The sequence below is a fragment of the Monodon monoceros genome, unplaced genomic scaffold (genome assembly GCF_005190385.1).
Source record: "Monodon monoceros isolate NGI ecotype Baffin Bay Population unplaced genomic scaffold, NGI_Narwhal_1 Super_Scaffold_18, whole genome shotgun sequence".
Classification (NCBI taxonomy): domain Eukaryota; kingdom Metazoa; phylum Chordata; class Mammalia; order Artiodactyla; family Monodontidae; genus Monodon; species Monodon monoceros.
Genome location: NW_021703774.1, coordinates 59,616,982 through 59,632,369, shown reverse-complemented (window position 1 = coordinate 59,632,369; position 15,388 = coordinate 59,616,982). Strand labels below are relative to the sequence as shown.

Genomic DNA, 15,388 nt, shown 5'->3' with positions numbered 1-15,388 from the left:
TGCTTGTCTGTTACATTCTAGGAATAATTGGAACACTGCAGATAGGGATTCTCTCCTGACTATTTCTTTAAAAAAACCTTATTTTGAAAATGGGTGTTTGTAATCTCTTCTATATTAGCTCTAATTGTTTCCACTTTTAGGCCAAATAAGTTTCTTTCTAACCTTCTTTAGGCCATGAAAGGGTCTCTTTTTGCGTGAAGATTATTTTATTTTAGCAGGAATCCTTAATAATTCTTGCAGTTGCCTCTGATAGATCTCGGAAAAAGAGCTATTTTTATATGCCAAGTGATAGACATTTTAATTACTACTTCCTGGGCTTGGGCTAACTGAAAAAACTCAGTGAGTAAATGAATATGTGACCCAGTGTGGTCAGTTATTTCTTGAGTACACGTGTATCTAGCACACTAAAATCCAGAGGTAGGTAAGATTTCACTAATGAAAGCAAGATATGTTATTTTTGCCTTAAATACCTTACAGGAAAAGGGTTAGTTAAATAATAAACATGGCTTTAAAATAAAGTGATTTCTTACCTAAAACAGTTTTAATTGCTTTATATATGGAAGATGAGAAAAGATCAACTTGATATAAATTGAAATGTAGCAGGTGAATATGAGAACTATTTAAAGAAGTAAAAATATGGCCTCCACATCATTAAAAACAGAACATCAGAGAAGCATGATGAGATGTCCTTCAGTAGATGAATGGATAAACTGTAGTACATCCGTACAAAGGATATTATTCAGCAATAAAATGAAATGGGCTTTCATGCCACAAAATGACATGGAGGAAGCTTAAATTAATATTCCTAAGTGAGAGAAGCCAATCTGAAAAGGCTACATTTACTGAGTGATTCCAAATATAGAATATTCTCAACGTTAGTGCTACACTAATGCAAGATGTTAATAAAAGGGGAAACGGGCTTGGGGGAAGTGAGAGGGAATATATGGGAACTCCCTACTTTCTGCAAACCTCAAACTGCTCTGAAAAATAGTCTATTAGTTCAAAAGAAAACATAAATATTAGGTATAACTGAACCAGTAAAAATGTCTTCTTATTAGAAAGCAAAAATCCCAGACTCTCGGTGGTTTAGTTTGTAGGAAGTACCTGGCTATATAATATTCCGCCAGAAATGTATAGTACACAGTGGTGATGGATTACTGTATACATCTTGTAACGTTCTTATATCTTTTCTTTGTCCTCTGATAAACATGCACAGTGGTATTCATGCTAAATCCTACCCTTAAGCTTTCCTTGTTCCTTTCTCTCCAGTGACTGCTGGTGTATCGGCCCTGGAGGTGTATACACCAAAAGAAATCTTCGTGGCAAATGGGACACAAGGGAAGCTGACATGCAAGTTCAAGTCAACTAACACGACCGGCACGTTGACCTCAGTCTCCTGGAGCTTCCAGCCAGAGGGGACTGACACCACTGTGTCGGTAGGAATGCTTGTCTGCTGTCCGCTGGTCATACCTCACGGGGTTCTTTACTGCTCTAGTGTGATTAACGATCCATCCTTCTGATTGCGCACTTGCAAAATGAGTGAGTTTGTTATCAGAGACTTCAAGGCCCTTCTTTTGCTTCAGCATCTCTTAAATGCAGCTTCTTATCTATATTGATACTGATATTGATATCTCTATCTACCTATCTGTATACTGGGTTGGAATGTATGCCTGATTTCCAGATGTTTGAGTGGACATGTGTCCCTCAGGATTTATAAAAAGGAAGGCCCCTTGGGTGTTGTGTCTGAATAGGAAGGAAAGGTGAGGTAAAGTCAGAGATTACAAATTTATATGACTTCCTCACTGGGTCCAATTGGGTATGGTTCTGGGTAAAAGAGTCCCAGAGTGAGTGAGAGCAGGAACTCGTACAAATGTCATGGGGAAGCAGAGTCAGAGGCATTCTTTTGCTTCCCATAAATATGGCATCAACGTGGAACATGTATCCTGTAGATGCAAAATTAAACACACAGATTTACCCAGGAGAGTCCAAAGAATTATTTAAATTTGTGAAGATTTCCCACTGACATCTTTTGCCAGACTAGAAGTGAAGGACATTGTTTTATCTATAGAAAGTAAAGCGTCATCAGGAAGACACCCAGATGCTCTTTCCTTCAAAGAGCAGTTTTACTTATGCTCAAAACATTCTTGTCATGTGGGTCAAAGCAGGTTTACATACCCCAAGCCTTAATATTAAGAACATGCTGTATTTCTTTTTTTAAATAAATTTATTTATTTATTTACTTATTTATTTTTGGCCATGTTGGGTCTTCGTTGCTGCACGCAGGCTTTCTCTAGTTGCGGCGAGCAGGGGGCTACTCTTCGTTGCGGTGCGCGGGTTTCTCATTGCGGTGGCTTCTCTTGTTGTGGAGCATGGGCTCTAGGCACGTGGGCTTCAGTATTTGTGGCACATGGGCTCAGTAGTTGTGGCTCACGGGCTCTAGGGCACAGGCTCAGTAGTTGTGGCGCACGGGCTTAGTTGCTCCGTGGCATGTGGGATCTTCCCAGACCAGGGCTCGAACCTGTGTCCCCTGCGCTGGCAGGCAGATTCTTAACCACTGTGCCACCAGGGAAGTCCAAACATGCCGTATTTCTGATTAATGTTTTTAGCTAATCAATTTATACTTACACACCAATCTGATTATGGTTAATTCCAGAATGTTCAGTCACTGATACAGGATCCTTTACCTCCCAAATGTCAGGGCATAGTTAATAAGATGAGCAGGACGCTCTTCATTTTTATAGATTTTCAGGAGAAGTAAAATCAAGCCCAACATACCAGATATGGGTTTTCTGGTCCATGGAATTAGGGTCCACATGTCTAAAACAGAGCTCATCTTTTCTCCCCTCTGTTTCCCTTCTGTGCTAGTTCTTTTTGGGTATTTATGTTCTTCTAGGGACCTTATTTTTTTTTAAAACTTGAGCTTTGTGGGGGCGGGGGCTGTCCTTCCTTCCCCATCCACTACCTCTTCCCTTCTGTTCCTCACACCCACCCTGAGAAATAAGGACGTTTGCTGGCCCTTCCTACTTTGTTTCTGGCATCTAGCTTTTTGTCAGCCTTCCTGCTTCTCCGCTCTCCATTAAGTGATAAAAACTGTGTGCCGGGACTTGTGCGGCAACCCCCTTGGTTATTCCCCCACTTCAAATTATCCATCTTTCAACCCAGTCCTACAGTCTATCAGGTGCCTTGTCTTAAAACAGTTCTTTTTTTTTTTTTTGCGGTACACGGGCCTCTCACTGTTGTGGCCTCTCCTGTTGCGGAAGCACAGTCTCCGGACATGCAGACCCAGCGGCCATGGCTCACAAGCCCAGCCGCTTCGCGGCATGTAGGATCTTCCCGGACCGGGGCACGAACCCGTGTCCCCTGCATCGGCAGGCGGACTCTCAACCACTGCGCCACCAGGGAAGCCCCTTAAAACAGTTCTTTCACCTCACCACTGCCCTAGTTAGAATCCTCAGAGTTTCCCATTGCAAACAGTGCTCGTCTGTTATAGCCCCACTTCTATTCTCTCATGTGATCTCCTTCAGTCTAGTAAAAAGTGCTTTATGCTTTGTTTTTCCACTTCTGAACTCTTGCCATTTAAGTTGTATCCCATCTTCACATTGTGATCCCTCCGTAAGACCTCTTTTGATCTTTTTAGCTCTTAAAAACTCCCTGCCCATGTTATCTGGGCCACTCCTGTGAGAGAACGTCCCTTGCTATGACAGTTTTTCTCTTTTTTATCTTGAATGTAAGCATTTTGAGGGTAGAGATCTACCTTACACCTTTGGCGTCCCTCATGGTTTTAACACTGTGGCTTTTACTTAATAAATGTTGGTTGATAAGGAGATCTAGTCCCTTTTTGTGTGTGTTTTTCTACTGTTTCATTTTTCTTTTTCTTACTGGTTTGACCAAAGCGTTATTAATCAGTGCGGTTCAGCAAACATATACAGTTCCTGTGATGTGCTAAGTGTGGAGGAGCACAGAGAGAAATACAGCTTGTACCCTGCCTTCAGAGGGCACCCAGTCTGATGAGGGAGAGGTTTGCGGAGACCCATAGGTGGGAAAGAGTGTAGTGTAGGTCTGTGTTGCTGCTTCAGAGGACGTTTGTAGATGAGGTAGGAAGGAAAGCAGAGACCAGATGACAGAAGGACTTGTTTGCTAAGCTAAGAGTTTATGGTTTATTTCCTGGTTAAGAAGAGAGGTGAAGGGTTTGGGGCAGGCGAGATATGATCAGACATGAGAGGCATTAAATAATGGAAATAGCTTAAGCTTTGAATTCTGTCTCCGAGACCTGTGACCTTGAGTAAGTCACTAAGGTTTTCTGAGCCTCTTTCCTCACTTGCCAAATATCTGGCAAGGTGAATCTCACCTTGCAGCATGGTTATGAGTGTCAGAATGTTATTTTTCATGGTACTTCACATTTCTGCCCATCTTATAAGCGGAGGCCCTGGCTGCCTTTCTTGTTCAGCGACTAGCTTTGGAAGGCAGAGACGGTGTCTCCCTCTGTAGCAGAGGACAGGTTTGCTTACTGTCCAAGATAGTAATATGTCTCCCTTTGGGGCCATTATAAAAGATTTGGGTTTCCTAAGCTTGGGGCTCCTCAGCTGTGATACCGAGCCTCTGCACGCACAGCATCCACCCAAGCCCCTCCATGCCGTCCCTATGGGCCTTGGGGGGCAGGGGCCACAGATAAAAACATGCTGCTGGCTGTTTGTAAGTAATAGGGTCCTTTGTCTCCAAGTCTTCTTCATGAGAACAAAGACTTCCCAGGAGTCTTGTGTCTTCTGCCAGCATCTGTGAACCTGTGGCAGACTTGCAGGGAGGGTAAAACCTCAGAGCCTTCATAGTTCCTAACAAGCATTAGTTATATTAAACGCAGGGTATATATTTGATAAATGGTTTTTAATTTTTTTTTTTCCCAATAATCATTTAGGCATTGTGGAGGATGGATTAGAGGAGCTTGAGACCAGTTAAGAGGTCATAGCCCAAGATGATGAGGACATGAAAATCAGGTATTATCAGTGGGAATTAAATAGAAAAGAGAAACTTAGGAGATGGAATTGACAGGATTGGGGATTTTTTTTTTCTTTAATGATTTATTATTTATTATTTTTGGCTGCGTCAGGTCTTAGTTGCGGCATGCAGGATCTTCGTTGAGGTATGCAGGATCTTTTGTTGTGGTGCACGGGCCTCTCTCTAGTTGTGGCCTGTGGGTTTTCTCTTCTCTAGTTGTGGCGTGCAGGCTCCAGGGTGTGTGTGTTCTGTAGTTTGCGGCATGCGGGCTCTAGTTGAGGCACGTGAGCTCAGTAGTTGTGGAGCGCGGGCTTAGTTGCCCCGCAGCATGCGAGATGCTAGTTCCCCGACCAGGGATCGAACCCGCATCCCCTGCATTGGAAGGTGGATTCTTCACCACTGGACCACCAGGGAAGTCCCAGGATTGGGAAATTAATTGGATGGGGAGGAAGACAGAGGAATTAACGATAACTCCAAAATTTATGGTTTGGGAGACTGGCATGTAGCCATCAGTCAAGATGAGATACACAGGTAGAAGATGGAGTTGATAGGAGAAGGTGGCAGACTTGGAGGGTGGAGGCAGCTGCGTGAGTAGGCAGTTGGATTAGGGGTCTAGAGCTCCAAGAAGCACTATGCGTGAGAGAGGTTTGCGAGTTAACAAAATGTAGATGGCCATTAAATCATAGGAATGGATGAGATTGCACAGGGGTTTTCAGCTTCCACAAAAGGTTCTGAAAATGTTGTGTTTGGATTGCCAGTGCAGCTCAGTGGTTGACTAATGCTCATTTCCACCACCCTCCCCAACCCCGCTATCGCCGCATCTGTGAATATGAACAGACATCCAGCCCCTAGCAGAGGTGCTTGGATTGAAGCCGCATATCAGGATAGATCCCCACCCACCAGGCCTGACCTTACTTCCAGGGGGCTGGGTTTGACAAAGTTACTTTGAGAAATGAGTTCCTTTGCTGAAAGCAGGTCTGAGGAGAGAGTGAGAGTGGAAAGAGAAAGGGGCTAAAGGCTGAACCTGCAAAGGCGGACGAGAACATTTTGGGTTGTCTGGGCTGTGTTCCTTTCACATGTCCATGACTTTTCTGTAGGAAACCAGTAAGTAAGACTGGGTAACCCATCAGATTAACTGATCTGTGATATTTAGGCTTCTTTTTCTTGAGGACTTTGCATATCTTAATGGTAAGCTTTGTGAGTTAAGGCTGAAACCTTTGGATTCACTGGGCTCAATTGTGGTGCCCATCAGAGCATTGGCTTTGAAGAGTCAGGTGGTCCTGACTTTAACTCTGGATCCACCACCTATTGTCATTGTGACATTGGGCAAATGGTTTCTTTGAGTCTCCATTTCCTTATTATAAAAATGTGGGTGGTAATTGCTACACCACTGGGCTATTGAGAGGTTTAGAGAGAACGTACACATTTATTTCTCCAACTGAAACAGGGTTGAACTCCATGATTTCTAAATCCCTGTCTGGCTTAGGTTCTATACCTTGAGATTTGTAATATGATGTGGCATTTCTTTCTGGATGAAGTCTTTTTTTCACATCCTTCTACTCTGCCATCTTGATTGGAGCTCCTCGGATGACGTCTTTTTTTAAAAAAACTTCACAGCATGCCTATAATAGAGTTTAGAACTTCTACCTTTGAGAATAGCTCATGTGTTCTTTTTTTCTAATTGCAGTTTTTCCACTACTCCCAAGGGCAAGTGTATGCCGGGAATTACCCACCATTTAAGGACAGAATCAGCTGGGCTGGAGACCTCGACAAGAAAGATGCATCAATCAACATAGAAAATATGCAGTTTATACACAATGGCACCTACATCTGTGATGTCAAAAATCCGCCTGACATTGTTGTCCAGCCAGGACACATTAGGCTTTATGTTGTAGAGAAAGGTACTTCCTTGAGTATTTTTGCAGTAATGATTCAGTCCCCTTTATCTCATGCTTAGTTAGAGAACAAGAGTTACATTTCAGGGTGTGTTTGAAAGGGGTATTTCTGCCATACAGTTATGCTCCCTGTTTCCATCGACCTGTGGCTCTACCGAACATGCCTGTGGGTCAGGGAGCTCATTCCAACCGGAGTGGCTGATTTCTCCATTTATAAACCTGCTGTCTGGGGCATATTGATCAGATTAAAGGAGTATGAATTTTTCACTGTTAATTAGAAGTAAGACCAGATTCATTATAGTTGGATGGGGTGAGTATTGGGAAAGAAGGAGATTAATATTGTTTTAATATTCTCCAGGAGAAAGCTTTAACATTGGCAGAAACAGTATAGCTATTTCTTCACCTTTTTTGGAGAATAAGCAGGAAATGCAGGTTCTGCTCTCTCATTTCGAGACAAAGTCTGCTTTGTTGGAGAATAGATTGAGGTAAATTCACATCCCCAGCTTTTCTTTGATTTTAGAGCACTGAGAGGGATTATGTATATAGAAATGTTTTTAGTTCTAAAGCTCATTCTTTATCAGCTAATGTTCCTATGTCATCAATTAGGTACTAGGATCTCATAATTTGGATAATAAAATAGGGTATGGTAATTGCTAAAGGAAGACACTTGTTTATTAACTTAATACAATTCCATTTCTTCTCTCTGTCGCAATGTACCTTAAACCTATTTTGTTCTTTCTCTCTAGAGATTTTGCCTGCGTTTCCAGTTTGGGTGGTGGTGGGTATAGTTACTGCTGTGGTCCTAGGTCTCACTCTGCTCATCACCATGATTCTGGCTGTCCTCTATAGAAGGAAAAACTCTAAACGGGATTACACCGGGTAAGAAGCTCTGCTTTTGGGGGGAAGGGTGGAGGGAAGGAATCAGAGTTTAGGAAAACTTCTGTATGCTTTATGGGAAAAGAATTGTGAAGAATTAGCTACTGTTAGCTTTCATGTCAGAATCGAGCCATCTTCTTAGAAGATGTTCTGACACGGGCAAGCAGAAATCAGTGGCCTGCTGTTAAACGTAGACTATGACACTAATCCCTGTTTCAGTTTCTTTCTTAGGTTTGGTGAAATGGACCGCTCAGTAGTCTGTGCTCTGTGTTTCAGTATCATCCACTCTGCAATTAGCATTATTAAGCCACAGATATCACTTACCTAATATGAGTTTAACTTGATCTCTAGGTAATAATCTCATAAGGTTCTTCTTTTCAGTTAGGTAAATATAATAATAATATTAAGAGGAGTATGCTGATAAATGACCCCCACCTGATGTGATGATGCAGGGCTTTTCCTGTTTGTAGTTTGGTAAGGAGGTTTATTGCTTTGACCATTCTCGAATGCATGGCTGGACTCAACCAAGCTGCCAAGCTGAGTTAATAAGAGTTGAACATCAAAATATACCAGCAATAAAGAAAGGTAGACTTCCGTTTTGTTTGCGGCTTCTCAAAGACAACACGTTTGAGCATAGGGTGTGTGTCTAATTGACGGACCCTCTCTTTTTGCCACTCCAGCTGGAAAGCTAGCCTGTATAAGCTTGGTAGAACTTGTGTGGTAAGACTGAGAGTGAGGCTGGGTTTCAGTTGATGTAGCACGAGCTGCGTCCCCGGTGCACGGAAGGGACTGTGGTTGAGGGTTGCATGCCCTGGACTCCCTGGCTGGTGGATGGTGGGGACCTCTCGCTTTGGGCTGTGCCGCTCTACTTTTTAGGAGTGCTGTGTTTTAAGGAGTTTTAAGTGTTCAAATTCAGATATCATTTGCTTGGAATGTTTCTATTCTGCTGACTGTACCTGCCCCCTTGCATGGTGAGTGGTTTATGATGAAATGTAACCGAAGCATTGGTTTTCGACATGAAACTAATCCAGGATGGTGACACGCCAGTCTCTGCAGTTCACGCTTTTTGGGTTAATAAAGGCACGGAAAAGTGTGCCTTAGAATTCTGCATGGCATCGTGAATGCTGCTATTCTTCTTACTTTGGTTTTTTTTTCCCCCTCCCCTGCCTTTTCTACCTTGGTGTGCCGGGATCAGATCCTGCCTATCTTCCACTTCTTAAGAAAAGCTGACATAGACGACACATTGGGACTATAACAGGGCTGGGTCTCCTCTTCCACTCCCACTAGACACATGGTAACTAATCACATTGGCCGTTGCTGTTAATATTCATGTGTATGTATTCAGCCCATCTCCCTTGTTGACAACTAACTAGCCAGCTCTGAGCTAACCCAACAGCTATCATGGTTTGTCCACAAATATGTCATGTGTCTGTGTTAGAAACATGTTGAGTGTACCATCCCAATGAAATTGGGTTGTCAGGTTTTATGGTCATCTGAACATATATGTTCTTCACGTAAAATGCCTTTGTGTGTGTGTGTGTTTTAGTTTTTTTATACTTGAATTGTATTATTACTGAGTTAGTCTCTTTGTGTTACAATACTCAAACCATTTTGGTTTGTGGCATATAGCCTCCCGGTTCAGAGAAGGCACAGTTTGCAGAATGCTTTGTATGCTTTGGTCTTAGTAACGACACTTTAAATGTGATTCTCTCCACACTCCTAAGATTTTTTAAAAGTACGTTATAAGGGATTGAAGCTCTGCTGAAGACACATCCCATTAGGGAATCCCTAACGAGTTACCTCCTGGCATTCACTTTCCCTGGTTTATTTATGAGATAGGGCTTGCTGTTGAAGACCCCGACGCCCCTGAAAAAGTTCAGGCCATGTGATGTGGCATTCCACAGTTTCTTATCATCCATGACTTCCTGGATTTTCTTGGGTTTGGTTGCGGAATTGATGGGGAAACAAACTGTGGGGACCTAGGGGATGGAAGGAATGAGATAAGCCAAGACTATGAGCCTGGATCAGTATCTGTCATTTTGGAAGCACATTCAGAAGAGGTTTGCCTTTGATGATCACAAAAGCGAATTGCTATCAAGAAGGTATAGCTTGCTCCTTTAAACCTGTATCCCAAAGGAGGATTTATGGTAGGGGAAAAAGCCAAAGAAGCAAAAGGATAAATGTACATTGTAGCCAGAATCCCATCCAGCAGATATCATTGTTGTAAACTGGGGCAAAGAGACTGCACCACATTGGATTCTTGTACCTCCCCTGGAGTAGCTTCACCGACTTGGAAGAATTAGTGTCAGGGATAAAAAAATAGTTTCAAGATACGTGATTGTTTTGATACTCATTGTTTTGTTGAGTTTTGTTTTTATACATCTTCTGCTTCATTTTGTCATCACTTGCATTTCTATATTTTTTGTTTCCATTTATTTTAATTCCTTTTTTTTTTTACATTCTCCAAATTGCCAACTCATCAGCGGCAGTACATCAGAGAATGTGTCACCGGTTAAGCGGGCTCCACGGAAGTCCCCCTCCGACACAGAGGGTCTAGTAAAGAGCCTACCTTCTGGATCTCACCAGGTAATGGCTGATGGCAGTTCCGCCCACCATGCCACGCTCTGCAGTTTGGTGCTCTGTCACATTGTGGGGTGTGGGAAAGAACACCGAGCTGTGAGAAACGGACAGAAAGAGAGAGAGCAAGAGAAACAGAGGGGAACGTAAGGGCTGGTTTCGGAGGACCACAAGAAGGTATGTAGGGAAGAATCTGACTTGAGTAAAGGTTTCCACCAAACCACCACTAACAGACTGGCCCAAGCAAAATTAGGAAATGACTTTGTCAGAGGTAAATACTTCTTCCTTCGTTGCTCAAAGAAATAAAGCTAGTGAACTAGATTCTATACTGAGGTGTTCTATAAGCCATGGAATTCACAGGAAAATGTTGATTTTGGTGTTGGTAATAGAACAGAAAAGTTATTTTGTATGAATTCTTTAGGAGAAATTGATTTCTCCTCAATTGAAAAATTCAATTTTAGGAGAAACTGAAAGTAAACATTTATCTGAATAATTAGTAGGCTCGATGAACAAGGAAAGGCTTTAGTTTCTGCTTCTTGTAGAAAGTACGGAGAAGAAATAACTTTCATTTGGAATTTAGCGTGGAATCTGGCATTGAGGGTAATATTGTGTTTTGGCCATGCTGGCGTAACTATAAATGGCAGAAATTCCAGAGCTTAGTCCCAATTCTGGTCTTCTGGGGTAGAAAGCATTAGAAGGAATGTGGCCAGTTATAACTTTGCCCTGAGGAGGCGGGATTGAGGGTGTAGTGGGGCGGGTGGATTTAAGAGGAAGTAAAGGATAACAGTGTTTTGTGGAAGAAGTATTCCACAGTCTTAGTTCACAGTTGTCCTACGTGGTGAGGAAACTGAGGCATTGCGATGTTAAATTACTAAAAGCACAGACCCAGTTAGCAACAGAATTGGGGCGAGAACCTAGATTTCTAGGCATTGTCTTTCACAACATCAGGCTCCTTACTTGTTCCTAATCTGTCTGTCCATCTCTCTCATTCTGTTTGTCTCTCTGACTGTCTCTCTCTCGGATTATGTAGTATACCTCAGTTCACTAATTTGGATTGTGAATGGGAATAGGGTTGTGAATAAAGGCGTTAGAGTTACAGGTAGGCATAATACCTAAAGAAGCCTTGGAAACTTTTTCTTCTGTCCTTGAAGTGCCATGGGCGTTGTTCTCCTGTTGAAAACAAACTGGGAGGAAAAAAAAAGAAACAATGGACTTTGGACATTGGAAAACAGGTTGTGCAGCACCATGATTCCTAAGAGAAGGGAAACAAATAAGGAGAGCCCTGTGATCGTCCCAGCTTACTCCTCAAGGCATTTTCCAGGCTACAGTGCTGAGGGGAAAACAGAAACAGCTCACCTGTCTCACTTGAGGGGGCAGACATCAGAGTTTGGGGAGGCCTCCTTAATCTTCTTGAGAAAGGATGCACAGCAGATACAAATTTTGAGGCTTCGTATGGTAGCTACGCAGAATAATGACCTCCAAAAGATGCCCACATCCTAATCCCTGGAACCTATGGGATATGTTACCTTACCTGTCAAAAGGGACTTTGCAGCTGTGATTACAGATCTTGAGATGGGGAGATTTTCCTGGATTATCCATGTGGGCCGAATGTAATCATAAGGGTTTTTTTTTTTTTTTTTTTTTTTTTGCGGTATGCGGGCCTCTCACTGCTGTGGCCTACTCCCGCTGCAGAGCACAGGCTCCGGACGTGCAGGCTCAGCGGCCATGGCTCACGGGCCCAGCTGCTCCGCGGCATGTGGGATCTTCCCGGACCGGGGCACGAACCCGCGTCCCCTGCATCGGCAGGCGGACTCTCAACCACTGCGCCACCAGGGAAGCCCCATAAAGGCTCTTATAAGAGGAAGGCAGGAGGGTGAGAGCCAGAGATTTGAAGATGCTATTCTACTGGCTTTGAAGATGAAGGAAGGGGTCACAAGCCAAGGAATGCAGGCAGCTTCCATAAGCTGGAAAAAGCAAGGAAGCAGATTCTCCCTAGAGCCCCTAGAAGGAATGCAGCCCTGCTGATACCTTGATTTAGCCCAGTGAATCACATTTCAGACTTTTGACCTCCAAAACTGTAAGATAATACATTTGTTTTTAGCAGGTCTAAAATTGTTTTTATCCTCCTCCCTCAAGCTTGACTGATCATCTGGTTGGGTAGGATTCCAGGTTGGAAATCATTTTCCTTCAGCATATTGAGGCATTGCTGATTTTTGTAGCTTCCAATGCTAAGAAGTTGATACAGTTCTGATTCCTCCTCCTTCGGGTGGGACCAGTTTTATTCCCCTTCTCTTAGAATCTTCTTTATCCCTCATGCTTTGAAATTTTATAAAATTGTGGGCCTTTTTTGTTCGTTGTACTGGCTACTCAGTGGGCTCTTTCAGTCTGAAAACTCTGCTGTTCAGTTTTAGAGTATTGTCTTCCATTATTCTTTGGAAAATTTCCTCCTTCCATTTTCTATCCTTTCTTTTGGAAATTCCTGTTAGCAATTAGATCATCTAGAGCAGTCCTTTCGTTTTCTTTTTTTTTTTTTTTTTGCTGTACGCGGGCCTCTCACTGTTGTGGCCTCTCCCATTGCGGGGCACAGGCTCCGGATGCACAGGCTCAGTGGCCATGGCTCACGGGCCCAGCCACTCTGCGGCATGTGGGATCTTCCCGGACCGGGGCACGAACCTGCGACCCCTGCATTGGCAGGCGGACTCTCAACCACTGCGCCACCAGGGAAGCCGTTTTCTTAATTTTTTCTGTTTTGCAGTTTCTTCTAGAAAATTTCTGTAACTTTATCTTCCAACTTTTATTAAATATTTAATTTCTGCTATCTTTTTATTAATTTTCAAGAGCCATTGCTTATTCTCTGGTTCAGATAACCCATACTTTTCATGGATGCATTATCTCTCTGAGCATATCATTTTTTCTTCTGTTTCATGATTTTTAAAAAATGTTTTCTTCTGTTACTGGATTTTGCTGTTTCTTTTGAATTCCCTTTTTTCTTTCATAATTTTTGTCTTTCAAGTTAAAAGCTTTCCTCAAATGCCCAGCGATCCTTGGTTATCTGTTTGTATTGAAGGCACTCAGATCTGATCACGAGCTCTTTGTGCAGAGACAGAGCTTACTGGGTAGTAGGCTTCACTGTTTGTATAAAGTGCTGGCTGGCTTTCACTGGGGGACCCCTAAGTATCAGTTGGTAAGGTCTTTTCTCTTGGGTTAGTCGATTTCTCCAGAAAGAAATCCTCTGATTCCATGCTTGGGAATGGAGCAGAGGAAGGAGAGAGGAGGTCTCCCTGTTCAGTAAGTGGATTTGCCCGCCCTGTTTTCAGCACAAGACCCCACCCTGCTGTGACTGCTGTCCCTGAGTCAGAGATGGGCTCAGCTCTCCTGTGAGTAAACCCCCAGGGTTCTGCCCAGGCCTGACTCTGCGGCATTTTCTGGAGGCTAGTGAGAAGCAGTTCAAGCACTGTGTCAATCTATATTATCATTTTTCAGCATTTGCAGTATGACACCAGGTCAGCTTTGAGAGGAAAGCCGCAGCATGCCTCACGGTTGATTCCTAGGTTATTTCCTTTGCGCTCAGTACAGGCCCCTGAAGGCCTCTTCTCTAACATGTTGCAAATCAGGGTTTCTGTTCAGTGACATGTACCTGGAGCACCCTTTGTCTTACCTGGTTATTTTTCATCAAGTCATACTGTACCTTTTATTTTACAGTTACACAACTTGTTAAAGACATTTTCTGCCTTACCTGTTTCTGGAACTTATAAAGCCTTTGTCGGTCCACACAAGGCTTGGAAGTGGACTGCGTGGTTCCCTTGGAGACTTATCTTCCAATTTTTGTTTTATTTCGGTTTGCATTCAGTGGTCAACTTGGAACAGGGGCTGCTATCCTGGGGTTAAAACATTTGCTTCAGATACTCCACAAAATTCCTAAGCGCTACAGGGCCTCAGGTGATGCTGGCGTGTGCTCTTACTTGCCATCACACGCCGTCTTCAGTATGTGTATCAGAAACACCTCTGTGTCAGAGCACCGGAGGTTTTTATGGAAGTTGTTCTTACCAGGATCCTTTTGATATACTCTATCTTCAGTTGTTCACACTGAGGCAGAAAAGGTTTCACGGTTTAGGAAAAACTGGCTTGACCTGATATGTTCATCTTATTAGGTAATTTATGAGATTAAGTACTTTTTGTAAGTTGAGCACAAGCAAAGGTAGCAATTGTTTTGAAAATTCAATCATTCCATTGCATGTTCTCTTTGATCACTTCCACACACATCTGAGTGCTCAGCATACTTACAGCGTAAACTGGACGTGGGAAATGCAGGCATGAGTATCACCCAGTCCCTGCCCTCCAGAACCTCAGAGTCTCCTGGGTTGTTCAGGTCATTTTCAGGCTTTTCTATGATATGGAGAATTTTTTAATGTATATATCCTGACAAAACAGCCTTGAGGAAATCTTCATATTTAAATAGACATCTTAGTGTTTTAAGGGTTAGTGATGTGTTACAAACTAGTATTGACGCTGGGGTCCAGCTCATGGTGTTAACTTGTGGGGCATTATTTAACTTCAACATCTGTTCCCTTATCTTTGAAATGATGGGTTGGGGCAAGTTGATCTTTAAGCCCCTTCTCATTTTTCCATTGCTAATTGTAAGAGTCCATGGTACACTGTGCCTTATAAGGAGAGGTTTAGGCAGTTGCTGCCCACATGTTGCAATCAGATCTGTGAAATGGGTGCATGATAGGGATGTTTGCAAACTACCCCTTGGGACTTTCTTCCAAGGGTTCTATCATGACATGCTCCCTGATCACCAGAACCTTCCATTTTCTACCTGCAGGCATCATCTGAGAGTCTAATAGCATTAGTCATTACTATTTGGATGAATCAATAACTCAAAGTTATTTTATCAGAAGAAGAGAAAGAATACTAGTGCTCCAGGAAGGAAATTTACAAAAGATGAAACATAATAGCCGGGCAGGGCATTAAGTGTACTATATTACTCATGTGTCTTTGGCCACTATTTTTGTTATAATTGGAAGACTAGTAACAGAAGACTTGAC

The 15,388-nt window shown here is 42.9% G+C and overlaps 1 protein-coding gene across 1 annotated transcript in view; it reads left to right on the top strand.

Moving 5' to 3' along the window:
• The window catches only part of MPZL1 (myelin protein zero like 1), a 59,919-nt gene that overhangs the window by 38,762 nt on the left and 5,769 nt on the right, over positions 1 to 15,388 (top strand). Inside the window, exons 2-5 of the mRNA XM_029230093.1 lie at positions 1,270 to 1,436; positions 6,680 to 6,893; positions 7,634 to 7,766; positions 10,247 to 10,349. Coding sequence (XP_029085926.1) covers positions 1,270 to 1,436; positions 6,680 to 6,893; positions 7,634 to 7,766; positions 10,247 to 10,349 — 617 coding nt within the window. The remainder of the gene's footprint in view (positions 1 to 1,269; positions 1,437 to 6,679; positions 6,894 to 7,633; positions 7,767 to 10,246; positions 10,350 to 15,388) is intronic.